A 16,958-nucleotide genomic window follows, 5' to 3' on the forward strand; every position below is an offset into this window, starting at 1 on the left:
TTGAATTAACTTCCTTACTTTTGCGTATTAACCTCTAATTCAGAAGGCTTGCAGTATGGGGAAGTGGTACCATCTCAGTGGGCAAAGAGCACACAGCATGACGTGGGAGCGTGGCTTCTCAGCAAAGGGGCAGAGGCGCGTGTCACGTACCAGCCAAGCTGTCTACCTAAGCCCAGAGACATCGGTGTTATTCAGGGGGTGGCCGAGGACTGTATTGATCGGTTGGGGAAAGAATTTTGCATACAGAATCGTGTTTTGTTTCATTTTCTGAAAAACTGCAAAAAGAGCGGATGCTGTGGTTACAGGCTCCCTCTTCTGTTTCTAGCTGCTATTGCACATTTTCTTTGACACACAAATCTGAAAGACTTAATCCAGGTTTCCCTGTGCTGTGCAAATGGTTTTGTAACTCCCCATTTCAAGACACACATAGATATCTGATGTTAGAGAAGGAGTAGGACTTAACAGATGATATTAAATATCCCTGCTAAGTGTGGGATCAGGGAAGCAAATTGCTAAGGAGAGATACGGGGCTCCTGGAAAGTACCTTTTGAAGCAGGATTTTCTCATGATATCTTGCTGTCTCCCTCATTTTTATTGGATCTAAACCACTGCTAAAATGAAATCTTCCAAGCATAATCTTATCTGAGCAAGAAGAGGTGGTGGTGTTTGTCTCCTGTAATCCCCAGGATTTTGAAGTAGTATGACATGCAGAAGTTTATTGTCAGTCATAGCTGATTTTTTTCATTATTTTCACAGTGGCTGAGCCCACGTGAAGTTTGCCATTGTGGAAATGTTACTTAACCTGCAAATGTATCTATGTAACTTAATGCATGTTTACCATGACCATTGTAGCTACAAAATACTTTGTGCTGGGGAGGGTGGTGACTCAGACCACTTCACAAGAGTGGACTCAGGTAAGAAATAAAAGTATTTCTAAAGTAAGGAGTGAACCTTCTCTGCCCTTTGAGCAAAGGCAGAGTCCCATTTGTGCCATTTTTTACCAGCCCTCCATCTTCCTCAGTGGTAATACTCTTGCAAGATGCCACAAGTGCACCTCTGTTTGGTATCAAAGGCAGGATTGAGGCTGGGCAGCTCTCAAGCAGACCCCCACCATGCCAGGTGAGTCAGGAACAAGTGAGTGCTGGACCTGCCGCATCAGTGGGGTTGCATCGTTAGAGGATATGGTGAGAACATCATTTTACTGCAAACTTCTTTTGACAATGAACTGAAGAATAAAAAATGGGGAATGCTTGGACTCAGTGCCCTGACACAAAAAATCTAGATACTTTGTAATATCATCATTTAGGAGCTTTTCATGGGTCAGCAGTATCTGTGATTTTGGTTGTCGGAAAGTAATTATTCATTTGCTCTGTAAGTGGCATAATTTTATGTAGATAACACTTAGAATGAAAGGCATTAATGCCTGTTATACTTGTTGTCTCAATGACCACCAGAAGACACAACATGTGCATGTGATTAATAAAGGTACCCTAATTAGAGGGATGTAGAGTTAAGGTAGCAATCACTACTGATATGATACTGGCTTCTGTCATGCTTCTGCCACAGTATGATTCCAAGGAATCTTAACAGCCTCAGGTATTTGAGATTTCTTCTTTCTGTCTGAAAACATGGATACTGGCACTTTTGTAACAAAATTAACATATTTAAACACCCAACTCAACAATGGAAACAAGACGGTAGCATATACTTGCTCCTGACACCCTGCCAGCCTTCTGTATCTGCCAATTATCCCAAGAAACAGAATTTCTCTAGGAAAAAAAAAAAAAAAAAAAAAGCAAATAAGGATGGTGATATCATCATCATGCTTTTTAGTTCAGGGATGGCAGTAGTTTGTATTATCAAAAGTACATCTGAAATCTCATTTAATAGCAGTGTCAGCGTTTTTGTCAGTGTATTGTCCTGCTTCCTTTGGAAATACCAGAAGGACAATAAACTTTAAAACAACCTTTAAACAATGGAAAAATAGTTGGTTTGGAAAAGACTTTCCATAGAGGTAAAATCTGATTTCACTCTAAAATCACTGCAAACAAGGCAGAAAAATACTTGCAGAGGAGATAAAAGCTTAATTTAAAAAATGTTGCACATGATATCTGTCACTGACATTCTCCTTTCCATAGCTCAGGGTCTTTGGTCAAAGAACTGAAAAGCAAATAACAGAAATTCATATAGTTCTGATTATGAAGGAATTTCTTTTCACAGAAATATATGCCTCTTAGAAGGTTCAATGTAAATGTTATTAAACTCTTAGGGATAATGAGTGTAGAAAGCTCACTGGGATCAGAGAGTTTGAATGCAACATATGCAATGTTCTGCGGCTGAAAAACGGTTTATGTGGCTTTTTGGATTGAAGACCCACTGATCAAAGGTGGGATATCGTTCAGCGTGGGAGGGAGGAGATGAAAAGGAAGCTCTGTGAAAACCAGCTCTTTCAAGGCTTTGTTATAGGGGTACTTGGAAAACAGGGTAAGGGCAATAAGCCATTACTCATTCTTTTAGAAGGCAACAGAACAGTAAATGTCTACATGGATTTGTGCATGATCACTCTGTTTTCCACAGCAGACATGATGACTGCTTTTAGTGGCACACAAAGTAGATAATTGCTTTGTGGGCTTTCTACCTGTCAAAACTTTTACTCACCCATTTTAACACACTTCGGTGATTTTATTCAAGTTTATGTCCAAATTTTGGTAAGATATTTTAAGCGTGTTGTGTATTGGTTGAGTAATAGTTCTGCAGTCACTTGTGTCTACTTCTCTTGCCACATCTATCTAATGTCTTTTTTTTTAATGCATTAGAAGTGTTGGCTGAACCAGTTCTATTCAGGCTACTTCTGTGTATCTAATACATCAGACTTGAAAGTGAGCTAACTGATCAGCCACAAAAACTAGGCCTCCCATAGCAAGATCATGGGAAATGATCCACAACCTCATATGACAGCCTCATGCCATAGAGTGAGACCCGATGAGGTCTGCTGGAGCTGAGCGAGACCCTTCCCGCAAACGCAGGGGCTGAAGGGCTGCGTGAATGCTATGCTTGGGAGGCACAGAAGCAAGGATAAAAGCAGCAAGGAGAAGTGAAGCAAAGGGATCTGAACAACACGCCGCAGCAAGCACTGGCAAAGGCTGGAGAATGGGTTTTGCCATTGTTTGAGCTGTGTCCAGGGACACACAAGTGCAAGTGCATTCTCTGTCACCATTACCAGGCTTACATCTAGCCTCTCATCATCTCACGTGCCAGGTGACACAGGACTGTGGTATGAGACAGGAGAGTGTGTGGCTGGGGTGCGAGTCAGGAGACCAACAAGAAGCCCATGGGGCCGTCATGTTATTTGAGATGAAGGAACCCCACCACTGGCCGTTGGCTTGGACAAGGTACCTGCCAGGGCTGGTGGAGCTAGGAGCTCCTGCTACTGCCCTGCAAAGTTGAGGGATGCAGACACCAGAGCAGGGTGGTGTGTGTTGCTGATACACTTGAGTGTATCTGCACAGTGCAGTGTGTTCTCAGTTTCTCCTCCAAATGGAGAGAAAACATGCAGCCCAAAATTCTAAGTAAATTCTAAGATGTGAAGAGGAAATTGTGCCAGCTGTCTTTCTCTGTTCCTCCGACCATCTCAGCTGTTCTTGGTTTGCATATACATGCAACATGTCTCTGGGCCATTCATGGTGTTCATTAAACTTGGTATAACCCTAATTTCCTTGTTTTTTTGAAGAAGTTAAACCAATTGTACCTTAACAACATCTGCCTCTGGCTCTTAATTTACATCTGCTTTTAACACCCAGGCTGGCTTGTGCTGAAACTTACATTGCTTCTGTATTGTTGGTCCAGCTCCATTCCTAGTACCATCAAAAATTCACTTTTCAAGAGCAGATCCCTCAGAGCAGCTGCAGCTGTAATAGCCATGGGAATGTCAAAAGAGGATTGCAAGCACCTTCTGCTTTCAGAGTTTTGCTTTCCTGTAAACTTGTCCTGGAAATGAATGTTTTGTCTGCCTTGGACTTTTTAATGAATTTTTTTTCAGATAACAACAATATAACTGGCTTTTCTTATAACAGGCAAAGCTAGTTCTCACCTAGTAACCTTCTAGGAACAGTGGCTAATGTAGGTATGTAGGAAAGAGGACTAGAGTGTGGCAAGGCTGGTAATTCTCCAGAAAGCTAACCCAGCCTCCCGTGATTTGTGTTTTGGAGATGTCTTGATGGCACAAGTTTCATATTTAGTAGGTCTCAATAAGTATTTTTATTCCCAGGAATTTGTCACAGCAAGCAGTTCAGCAGCTTAAAAATATTATTTTGCTTCTTTTGAACTCGTTGTCTGTGGGTTTTTTTTTCTCTGTATTTTTGCATTGGAAAAGACTGTGAATAATTACTTAGTACCTTCTCCATGCCTTCTCCATGCTTGAATGTGCAAGCTTCTTTCATATCTTCAGTTATGTCCTTCTGCAGACTGAGATGACTTGTGTATTTAGCTGTTTCTAACACAGAAGCTGTTTCTTTACTGTTTTCCTCCTTATCTCCTCTAATCCTGCCGTACTGTTTGTAAGATGAAGGCAGGAGGACCACCACGAGGTTGAAGAAGTGGGCTTCCCTTGGACTTACTAGCATAAAACCACTTCTGTTTTTCTGTTTTCTGTTTATTTCCTAATCCTGTTTGTTTTCAGATTCTTACTGGACCAACATTTTTCCTTGCCATAAATCCAAGATCTCACTCAAGAATCCCAACAGTCAACTCAAAGCTCATAGTTGTGTACAAAAACCTGATTTTCCCCATGTCACTTTGTGTTCATCTATGCTAAATTTATCTCGCACTATATAGCTCAGTTCCATGAGGTCCTTCTTCATTCTTCGCAGCTGGACTTTAACTTCTTCTCTCTGTACAGCTATCAACAAAAAAACTTTATCCCTTCATTATTTATTCCCTTTCCCAGATCATCAATGAAATATGTTGAATAGCACTGGCCCCAGGACAGATTCCTGTGGGACCCCATTGGTGGTATCAATGGGTTTACAAGTTCACTTGTAGAACTCAGTAATTTATTCATGATTTCCTATCTTTCAGTTAGCCATTTATCGTGTGTCTTTTCCTTGTATCGCATGGCAACCTAGGTTCTTTAGGAGTGAGGAATGTTTTCTGGGAACAATGTGGACAGTATCAGGGAGGTCCCCCACCAGTGGCTCTTTCAGGGAATGTCAGTAGATTTACATTATGACTTCTCTTTACTTTTCCACAGCATATTGTGTTTCATCATGTTCCCACCCTTCTGGTTTTCAGGCTGGTCTCTACCTCTTTACTCGATATGGACAGCAGACTTGATGTTCGGCAGCTCTCTGGATACTGCCTGGCACCTCTCCACATGGCATCGTACCTGCCAGGTTTCTGTGCTGTGCTCCTGAGGCAGATTTTAGCCAGTGGCTCCCATCATTCATCCCCCTCAAGTTCCTCTAGACCTCTGCAGTGGATACCATCCAGTCCTGGCTTGTTATGGCTTGTTCTGAGGATATGCCCTACAACATCTTTTACCTACGCTTCAGTCTGAGACATATCCTTCAGCATGTCCCTTTCTCTGTCTTATGGGAACCTCCCCAAGCTCCACCACAGTGAAAACGCCTGCAAAATATATTTATTTAGGTTTTTTGCTATGGCCTTATCATCTTCAAGCACTCGTTCTGTAACCTCACCATCTACTGGCACTCAGTGCCCTCTTCAGGCTTCTTGATCCCATTGCTTTTGGACTAGAATTCATGGCTATTTGCTGGTTGCTCCTGTAACAGCTCTGGAGATTACATTACTCTGTTCTCTTCTTCCATTTACCTTCCAAATGGTAGCACTGGCTTTAAGTGCTTCAGAACTTTCTTTTTCCCACATCAGGCGGTAAGTTTGAGATGTGTCATCAAGGGCCATTAGTGGAATATACAGCCTGAATTCAGCAAAGCATGTGCTTAAATCCCATTATTGTAACACTGACTGATACCAAGCACTTAAATTCTTTGCAGAGTGTATAGCTCTAGCTAAGAAGCTGCGGGTAACAGGTATTTCTTTTCTCTGTAATTTTTAATGATATGACTTCTCGTTTGGCTTGTTGTTGATAACGCAGAGTCTTATGCAGAGCTTGCTGTAGTAATGCAGTGGTGAAACGTCTGTGTGTGTCCTGGAGCAGTCAGGTGGGAGTCTGTCTCCCTTGGGCCCTGCAGCTTTGTTAGTCATTGTTAGCGTGAGATCTGGAAGCCGCAGTTCTTCAGCAGGACACTAAGGGGCAGCCCCAGACCAAAAGAAATGCACCTCATTGTTTTATATATACATACAAACTGAGCTAAAACTTTATTTGCCTCATTTTTCTATATTGATTTAACATCAACAGTGCCCAGGAATATTGAATCAAGTCAGTCCGGAGTGGTTTTTTTCTGTTACATCTTTTGGTAGTTATTTATTTCGGCACTGGTGATAAAAGAAAGGTGAGTGTATTTGGCGGTTACCTCAAGAAGGACCCACTTGAGCACATGGCTCACAGACAGAGCAGAGACGATGGAAAATATGCACTGAGCTGTGCACCTGGAGCCTTGGTGGCCTCCCACACATCATGGCATGGCCAAGTGCATGTAAAACATGCAGTTGTATTGGCCAGGGGCCTTTGCTGCTTGGAGGTGCTCCTTGCCACCAGAAAGCTAGTCATGCTAGCCCTAGGAAACCCATTCCCAAAGTAATAGCTGCTGGATAGCTGAAGACCAGAAAGGAGAAACTGAGTCAGGAGTCACTCCACAGCCCATCCCACATCAGGGAGAGCCTGTGGAAGGTTCTGTTACTGCTACAACCTTGTAGGTGACTTAGCCACTGTCCTGTGATGCACCCCATGTAAGGAGGGGTCCCAATAGTTATAGAGCATAAGCTGAACCTAGCTGCAAAAATCTTGTGGAAGGAACTGGATGGTGAAGTAGGACAAAGGCTGCTCCACACTGATGTGAGTTCGAATTAGGAAGAAACACGAGCTGGTCAGAATCAGTGTGTCAAGGGTGGATTTGCCTTATTGGTCTGTGGGTTTAACACAAAGGAAATTACTGTCTTGGCTTTGTTAAGAAAGTGAGGCACTGCAAAATCCTAGCTGTAACACGAACTACCAAAGCCAGCTGAGGCTGGGTGCATGCTGTCTGGTTACAGGGCAGGAGAGCTGCTCTGTAAGGGGATCCCCTGCTGCTACCTAAGGCAGAGCTGGCTCCGGCACTGTGTCTGCACTGGGGTATTTTACACAATTTTGGCATCCTACCTTGGCATAGATGGACTGCTTTAGCATAATAAATGACTGGGCTGTTACATAGCTGGATAGACACATCTGCTTCGGAGACTTGTGAGAAAGAATTGTATAGCCAGAGTATCACTTCAGAACTCCATTTCAGGGTTAATGAAGGCTTTCTAGGCTATTTTCCAGATAACAAAACATTCCTATACAACTTGATGTTGCCTTCACAGGCTAGTAAAGGGTGGTCACTCACTGCTCATGGAGGGAGGAAATGGTGGCTCATTTTCTGAGAGGAGAAGAGGGGAGCAGTAGGCAGTAATCCAAGTCAGTACCTCATGTATAGACAATGCTCCAGTTTCTGTCCTAAATGAATATCACAAGAGAAATTACCACTATGGGAGCAAGCAGAGTTCAATGATCTGGACATTTCAATGAAAAAGTCATTTACATATTTGGAAAAGAAGTGTACAGTCTCATCCCTAACAGGACCCAGCAGAGAATGAGATCAGGATGCACTTCAGTTAGGCAGCCCTTGAAGCGTAACCTATTAAAAAAGATGACTACAGAGTAAACCACCACATTTAGGTGGTAAAAGGTATTAGCAAGAGCTTTAATAGCTTCTTGCTATTCTGCTGCCTATGCGATCACAGCAGCTAAAACGGTCTTGAAGATGGGAACCAGAATCTGTGGGGAAGGGAGACATGCCTGATGTAAAGAGATAAATCAATCAACAACCCAGACAGGGGAACAAAACACAAATGAAAATTCTAACAATCCTAAAAATGTAAGATTGATCATTATAACTTAACAAGAAATACTAGTTCAAATGTAAGTCTCTTATAAGCTTTTTAGTCTATATTAATAAACTCTTTAATCTATGCTCTGATCTAATGTAAGCTTTTTAGTGTATAGTATATCTGTCCTTCTGAGCCTTGTAGTGTTCCCAGTTGCTTCCCATCACACCTTTTGCCGCTTTGGGGGTACAACATTGATTCAAAACATATGCATCCCAAGAACAGTACGAGTTTGGGAAAAATAAATAATGGCAGGATGTGGGTGGGAGGCTGACTTGCCTTTCCCAATGCAATAATTATTTGTGAGAAAATACTCCCCACGTGCATTCTGGCAAATGTTGAAAACCAGATGCCCTAAGCATGAGATCCTCCCGCTTAAGCTAAGCAGTATTTTACTGTGGCTTAGGTTGTCACTTTATAGGCTGCTCTGGCTTAAAGGCAGCCTGTGTTATGTTGTCTCAAGAAAATTCCAAGAAAAAATCCTGGTGAAGAAGCCAAAGCTTCTCCTTCCCAGCTGTGGGGCAAGAAGTCTGCTGAACTATGTCAGGGGCTGTCTGCTTTCACACAGGGCAGAACTCTGCTCAGTTTTTTAAGAAGTAGAGACCAGCAATAAGGTTTTCTTCCTCTGGTCTGACTGCCCTATCTCCATGTAGGACGGGAGGAGCAGTCCTGTAGTTTCCCAGCTGGGTGTACCTCTACACTACCCCAACTAAAATTAAAAGAAGCAGTCATAGCTGGTTGTGTCCTTTCTCAGGTTTACAGGGCAAGGAACAACCTCCACTGCTCTGGTGAAATTGGATGGCTGACTTGTTCTGTAAGCCTCTAGCATCTATTACTGCCTGAACAAAGATGGCAGAATTCAGTCCTCTAGCATATTTGTGCCATGCTGGGTGAAAAATCTGCCCTTCTGCTTCTGACAGCCATTGATTTTGCAGTGCACACTTCAGTGTTGAAATACTTGTTTAGGAGACGAGCACAGCTAGAGCAGTCTGCAAGGGGCAAGCGCATTGTTAAGGGGACACTAACACATGAAACTAGTTCGGGCAAGTCAGGGGACAGGCTGCTTCCAAGTTTATTTTTTAGTTTGGCTGAGAACCCAAGACTGTTTGATGGGAATTTATAAACTCAACAAAGTCAGACTCTTTGTGGTAGTGGTAGATGGTGCAAAAAGGGTCAAGGGCCATGACTGCAGCTTGGGGTGCTCAGGCTGGATATTAGAGTAGCCATCTTCCCCAGGGAGGTAAGTGCGGCATTAGAGCAGATTACCCAAGAACTTGTGAAATCTCCATCCTTGGAGATTTTCAAAATTTAACTAGACAAAGCCATGGCTGACCTGATTTGGTGTTGGTGATCATCACGCTTTGAGCAGGAAGTAGGACTAGGCACCTCCAGAGGTGCCTTCCCACCAACACAGCCATGATTCAGCAGGCTGTGATGGAAAAACTTTGGTCATGAATGGGGAAGACACCAATCTTCACCATGTCTACCATCATGCTGCAGTCCTACTCCTTCTGTCAACCACGTCTGGTGTTGGCTCTGTGCTTAGTCTGAGGGAAACCAGAGTGCAGGAGAGGATTGGTGGGGGAATGGCGGCTGCTGACATGGAGCTGGGTCTTGCCCTAATACAGAAGTGCTTGTAGGCTATGTTGATTTTAGAACAAACAAGCTCAGTTCAGCTGTTGCCTGTGAACATGTAATCCACTAGCATGGAACAGAGAGGGTTTTATGCAATTAGCTGGAGCAAAAGTAGCTATTGAAAGAGATTGCACAGATTATATCACTGTGTAAATTATTGAGCTGATGTCCTGGAGGTGATAGAGGAAACCCTTCTTTCTTCTGTCCTGAGGCTGGCAGCTCTGAAAGTTTATACCTGCCTCCTGGAAGCTGTAGCTCCTGTAGACTGCTTAGATAATTGATTTGCAATTTTCATCAGCCAGAGGATTTATGTAATATATAGACAAACAGAAGGATTTTATACTTCTGTATTGGCTGAACCATGGTTTATTTTCTGGTTGTGGGTGAAACAACCCCACACACCACACACCCCACAAATCCCTCAGTATTGTGATGTTTATCTGGTTAATATTTCTGAGCAATAGTTATAAGCAGTAGTGAATCACAGGCAAGATACAGCCCTGCATGGCTATAGCTACATTACAGACTCTATACCTTTTCTTAGCATCTGCAAAGACACTCAAAATGCCCAGGATCTGAGTGGGAGAGGTGTGCTGCACCTGATATCACCCATGTTCTTCTCCCACGTGCTGCATATGGTCCAACTAGATCCCTGTGCTTGCTAGTGCACTGGGATTCCCTCTGTACAAAACCAGGTACCCATTAGCTATCCCCAAATACAGAAGAGGTTTGGAGAGCAACTTCCTTAGCTCTCCTCTGAGTCCAGGAGGGACTAGGTTCCTTTTGTAGCATATCAACATTTCCAAGCTGGTTTCTGCCTGGACCTTTTCTAAAATTCACTTGAGTATTGGCTCCCCCCATCCCTGGTGAGCACTCATGATGGCACTGGTGGAAGATGAAGTCATACACCCTGCACGCAGTATTGTGCATGTCCCCAGGGACTTCTCATCAGAAGAGCCTGCCTACTGTTTTGGAAATAAGGCTTTACCCACAGTCACCTCCCATACCATGGGATCCAGCATTTTTGTGTGGCACCACCCTTCCCTCCCCCTTCTCCCAAGGGCACAGCCGGGAGCCCTTGGGTTGTGGAGACTTGTCACAATGGCACAGACAGAAGGAACATCATGTCTGGAGGCAAAGGAGGCAGGCAGAGGGGTGGGCTGAGATCTGCTCTGGCACTCAGAATTCTGACTGCCTGGAGATTTCAGGGCTAAAAGCAATGCCCATCTCGTTCTCTTTCCCCCTGGCTGGAATAAAGAGAGAAGGAGCTGCGGCTGTGTGCCCTCCGGCTGTTCATCTGCACAGTTGTGCTCGCTGGACACGCACGTGCAGCAAGCGGAGGGCTTTACTGAAGGAAAGCAAACCGTAGCAAGCAGTTTCTCATTTCATGTGGCTGTTGTGAAAACCATGGCTATTTGGTATTTTGGGTAGTAAGTAGGCCCTACCACGGTGAAGCTGCTGTTTCTTGTGCCCCTCAGCCATCCCCCCTGGGGTCAGTGAGTCCCTGGGCTCGGGGCAGGGGAAGCCCTCCTGGGGTAAGATCACTTATTAAAAGAGAGCTGTTGAACCACAGTTGTTGTGTAGGACTAACAAAAACAAAGCCAAGCCTGCTGATCAGTGCACACTGTAATTCCAGGCACACCTCCCTCTGAAACTGGTTTCCTTGTTTCCTTCTGAGGAGCCATGTACTACTTTCATTCAGCAAGAGCCAATGTTTTAGGCTTACAGAAACATCTGACGATAAAGGTAGATGTCTCAAGAGATTTGTGGCAAGCCCACCTACAAGCCTACCCCTAGGTACCCAAGTATTTTTGAACACTGGCTGCCAGTAGTGACACATTTAATTTCTCAGCTGTAGAAGTGCGGAGAGACAGATTGGAAAGAGTTCTTTTTAAAAGTGGGCAAGCTGTTTTATACTGCCTTGGTGATTGTTAGCATTTTCTAATTTTGACCTTCAGGCCCCCAGATGGGCATATTTGTAAAAGGTCAAATGTTAAAAGATACCTTGTGTGTTCCACACACAGCCCTCTGCTCTGCCTAGTGAATATTTTAGTGACCCATTTACAGCAAGCAGCTTTTATTGAACAGAGTAGGCAAATGCAGAGGGAAACAGAAGCCCCGTCATCCTTGTGACAATTATACGTCTGTCTCTATTGGTGTAATCCACCCTCTCAGCCTGATAAACAAGAGCTTGTGGATGGGGTTTGGAAGAAAGGTGACCGTCACCTTCTGTGATCTGAGTATTTTCTTGCACACACCTCAGCTAGCCTGTAAAGCAGGTAAGTCTTAGCCTTTGCACAGTGATATTGCTCAGGACTCCAATCTTACCTTGAATTTCATTCTAGATTTTTAATCTTTCTTCCAGGGCTTAATCAACATAATGTTTCCCTTTCATGTGATTTCTACTTCTAGTTTTTTTCTGAGGCAGCTGCTCAGCAACTAATTGCATTTCCATCTTTTTTCTCGGTGGTGCTACCCCATGTGCTTTCTTACTGCATGCTCGATGAAGGAAACCCTCAGGAGTGCCTAGCTCACTTTTGTTTATTGCAAGTAATTTACAGGGAAAAAGGTCAGCCCAAGCAAACACAACCAAATAAATAGAAAGCTGATGCTTCTATTAATGACCTAAGAAACTGATGTGGACCCTTCTGTATAAATGCACATCCACTTGGGCTGCTATTATTTGTTGATCTCATTTTCTTGAGAAAACCTTTGAATGAACAGGCAGGATGGTGTGCCTTCCTTTTCCCTATATTTTCAGCTATGGGTATGAGAGATTTCCTTTTACAGTAGTTTTGCAAAATGAATGCACAGTAGATCACTTTCTTAAATAAAGGCCCTCCTTTCTGTTTATCTTTTCAAAGTAATTGCTAGTAAGCTCAGGACAATGTTTTGTAATAGCCTGGCCTTGCTCACACACAGCTGGCAGGATGGATCAACTGAAAATCCATCTTCTTCAGTACCAGCAGCAACTTCTGTCTTCAGCTAGCTCTCCATCCTTTCCCTGAGACCAGCCTTTGGTTTGGCTCCTGTGCAATGTCACTGACTCTGCTTCTTTGCCCCACAGTTCACCCACTCACTGCTATGTCCACACCACTGGAGGACGCGATGGACACCTTGATCAGAATTTTCCATCACTACTCTGGCAAAGAAGGAGACAGATACAAGCTCAGTAAAGGAGAACTCAAGGAGCTTCTCACCAGGGAGCTCACCGACTTCCTTTCGGTAAGATGCAGCTCCTGAACCTCTTGAGTTACTGCTTCATGAGTGGCATAAGCAGCTATCCAAGTGTTCAGGAATAGCATCTCCTTCTGCAAGACGCATCCTGACACAGCCTCTCAGATGACAGTTGTCTTTGTGGAGCTGAGCAGAAGGAGATGAGGTCAAATGTCCTGTTTGAGAAGTGTGTTTTCAGAGGGTGGTCCAGCTTTGGCCACCAGTGGCAGATGGGTACCTGTGCTCTGCTTACTCCTCTGTGCATTTGAGCAGGAAAGCAAGGGCAGCCTAGAAGCAGTAGAAAAATCGATGCTAAATGAGGCTTTAATCAGGTTTTTGTTTGTTTGTTCATTTTTTATAATAGGGCATAGATAAATCCTTCAAAGAATTAAATCCAGCAACCAGCTCTCATGAGACAAGAAGGTAGCTCATGCACAATGGCCACAGGCACAGCACAGCTACTTGTGTGCCTTGCAGAGAGTTGCTAAGAAAATCCTTTCAGCAATAAGCTGCTGATCTGAATATCTCTTTGCGCATTTGTTATGATCTGCATTACACAGCCTGGGTGCTTTTTGTGGAATCATGACCAGATTCATAGTTGTTTTTCTGTATCCTCTTAACAGGAAAAATTGTTGTGGACCCTATCACCACCAGTGGCATTTTTTTCTACATTGTATCAATTTCCTTTATTTGGATTTTCTTTTAATCTTGGCTATTGATTTATTATTACGAGATTCACTGTTCTTACTCCCACTAAATGGGATGTGTTGTTTGCTAAGTAGGAATCTTCTGAATATGATGAATGAATGTATAAGAGGACCGCTTATGAATAGCCTGCTGAAAATCTAAGTACTGTTGGTTAAGGGATGACACAGAGAAATGTACATTATAAATTCGTCTTGTCAAAAGAAATCAGTGCTCAGCAGCTCCTAAAAACTGTTTGATTCATTTCAGTGCCTATTTATTACCTGTATTCCTTCTAAGAGCTGCACCATCTTCAGTTTCTGTTGCTGTGCACTTCTGGGACTCCAGACCTATGTTTTTAATGCTGTGGCTAGTAGTATATTACTATTCAAGTGCATATTTCAGGCAGCCTTTTATTTAGTAGCACCAAGGCTCGTGACACAGCAGTGGGTTTCACTGTCAGGTGCATCAGACACGCATTCAAGATCTGCACAGTTAAGTCACTTCTCTTTCCCTTTAGGGCCAAAAGGATCCCCTTCTGGTTGATAAGATTATGAAAGATCTGGACTCCAATGAAGACAATGAAGTGGATTTTAATGAATTTGTCATTCTGGTTGCTGCTTTGACTGTGGCTTGTAATGATTTCTTTGAAGAACAGCTAAAGAAAGAGGGGTTTTAAAAATGCTCAATACAGTCAATCTCCTGGCGGCAAATGGAAGCAAAGCACGCCTAGTTAGGTAGCTGTCATCAGCATTTAGTGAATACAAACCATCATCCCTCCACCTGTTACTGCTGTAAGACACTTATGGAGCAGATCAGCAGCTGGTGTAAGCTGGACCAAAGCCAATTTACACTACCTGAGATCTGACTGAATATTTTCAGTCTTTGCACTGCATGCATCTGTAACATGCATTCATCAGTTGCCCAGGTCAAGGGCTTGGGGTGACAGATCCTTTGGCAAGAGTCGAGACCTCTATTTCTTAAATGTCAGTGGGAAGTAAAAGGCACAGGAATGATAGTTACATACTTTCCGAATTGGAAAATTTGGAACGAGGCATAAAACTTGCAATTTAGGTTTCAGTCATTCTATAACAACCACATGTTTGCAGCTGAAAAAGACCAGCTTGTTTTTTGCTCATCTCTGCTTGTTCTAAAGCCCTTTTTGGATGTTGTTTCATTACCTCCCCACACTCTCATATTTCAGATGTGGTCACAGCTGTCTCCTGCCGCCTGAGCAGACAGTACTGCTTGTCATTGTTACAGGTTCATTTCCCCCACCTCCCCAGATGGAATTTTGTTGTGCTGGCATTACTGCATCCCAGTAGTCCACCTCTTCATTTGGCATAAATGGATTTATTCATATGATAAATTATTCAAATACATAGAAGATTTAGTCAGCAAACTGCTCAGAGGGCTGATGGAAGGACGGGGTCTTCAGGGGAAATATAAATGCCTTCTGCTTTCACTATTCTGGCACCCTTAAGAGGGCTTTTAGAGGATCACTTGTGGGGGATTTAATGGTGAGATCCCAGGGCACAGCTTTGTAATGTGAGTCATCTTATGGAACAATTATTTAATCTCACACTGATCCAACCCACTGTGTGGAAGTGGTGCAAAAGGGGCAGTGGGACCCCATGGCCAGGCATGGCAAGAGTAGGGTAATCCGGTTTCGTGTTAACCTGCTCGTGGGTTGAATTAAGAGTACTTCTACACTCCAGTTTGAATTAAGCATACTTCTAAAGCCCTGAGAATCCTCAGTGGCAAGGTGTCGTAGCTTTTCCCTTGCACAGAGAACTCCCTTTGTTCCTTGTTATTTTGTTGGCAACTTCAAACTATAATAAAAGATGTCTGAATTAAATGAAGATTTTCTGTTTGTGTAAGAGGTTAATAAAAAAACATCCCCTTGTTGATGTTGATACCCTGCTAGTCAACATTTGAAGAATGCATTTCACTTGTCTTTCCTCCCCAGACCCCATTCAGTAAAAACTATAATATTTGTATAAAATCATGTATCATCAAGAAGATGTAATGTATTGTAAGAAGCGGATTCTAATAAATAAAACAAGGGGCAGGCATCATCCTACAAAAGGGGCCATCACCAAATGATGTTATCCTAGAAATAAGGAGACTTTGCAGTGGTGGCAGGGCCACAACCTGCTGCCTTTTTAACTCTTCAGTGATACATGTTATATTGTATTCACAGAAGATCTTCTAGGGGAACACAGCAAAAATTATTAAAGTAAAACTGACAATAGTTGCACAACATATTACCCCTGCAATGTCATGCACCTCAATATCATTCCAGTTGTTGGACCAGGGTGGCAGGAGTATCAGCCAGAAAAAGTAAGACTGCTTTTATGGATCCTCATAGGTCCTGAAGACTGTTGTTAGTCTCCAAGCCTTTCCGCTTGCAAAGGGAAGGGAGAGAAGAGCAGCTTAAAGCTTCAGCCCAAAGCTAAAAGAAATAAGATTGTTCCAGTAAGGACAAGTTTCTTCATTACGACTTAGCAAGAGGCTCTTTGGAAAAAAGATCCAGAAAGTCCATAAACCCTCTGCTCATCCCTGATGAGCCCCTGGACCCATAGCAGTGCACGTGCCAAGCAGAATTATGGTAAGTCACAGCTGGCAGCAGCAATGTCCCACGGGGTCAGGCAGCAAGAGTTGCTGCTCTGATGGAGAGGGTCACTGGAGCCATCTCGTCAGCTGAATTTACTAGGAATTGAGTGCAGCCTAATTCCGCTGCAAAAGGGGCTTGCTTGCACATGAGCTATGGCTGAATCAGCGGAGAATGACTCGATCTTTATTTCAACAAAAATTTTATAAAACCTCATAAATCACCCTTTTTGGCTTGGCCAAAAGTTTTCTTTTTTTTTTTGGTTAGGTTTTTATTATTGCTGTTTTAATTGCAAGGACATCTGTTAAACTCTATCAGGTTTAAAGAAGAAATCTTTTTGCAGAAAGACCGGAGACAAAGCAGAAAAGGAAGAAAATGCTGCAAAGCACATTCAGATGCTTGAAAACACAAAGCTTCAGCACAATCTGGGGTCCTGAGGTGAAGAACTTGCCATCCTAATCTTGGGCTAACCATGGACTGACCCACTGCACCAGTGGGTCATTCTTCTGCTGCTCTCCCACAGGAGCCAACTAGTGCTGCATTAGTAGACACCACTTCCAAGAAAGATACCTGAAGATCACCTGAAAGTTTCAAATTGCCTCTGAACCAGAAAAAGCTGTGAGCAATCCCCTTTTCTGTAAGCAATCCTCAGGAAGGAGAACTGTATTGAAGTCACTTACACAAGATGGTGCTTGCATGACCAGCCTCACTGCGGCCACTTTGTCCTGCAGAGGTGAATATACTGTTTTCAGCTTCTCTCAGAAGG

At 43.3% G+C, this 16,958-nt stretch overlaps 1 protein-coding gene across 1 annotated transcript; it reads left to right on the forward strand.

Moving 5' to 3' along the window:
* The first annotated feature begins 11,749 nt into the window (after positions 1-11,749).
* Positions 11,750-15,431, forward strand: S100Z (S100 calcium binding protein Z). The gene is made up of 3 exons (XM_037373811.1): positions 11,750-11,957; positions 12,746-12,903; positions 14,099-15,431. The coding sequence occupies exons 1-3, from the start codon at positions 11,876-11,878 to the stop codon at positions 14,255-14,257; spliced, it is 399 nt and encodes a 132-aa protein (XP_037229708.1). The 5' UTR covers positions 11,750-11,875; the 3' UTR covers positions 14,258-15,431.
* The last annotated feature ends 1,527 nt before the right edge of the window (positions 15,432-16,958 follow it).

The sequence above is a fragment of the Falco rusticolus genome, chromosome Z (assembly GCF_015220075.1).
Source record: "Falco rusticolus isolate bFalRus1 chromosome Z, bFalRus1.pri, whole genome shotgun sequence".
Taxonomy (NCBI): Eukaryota; Metazoa; Chordata; class Aves; order Falconiformes; family Falconidae; genus Falco; species Falco rusticolus.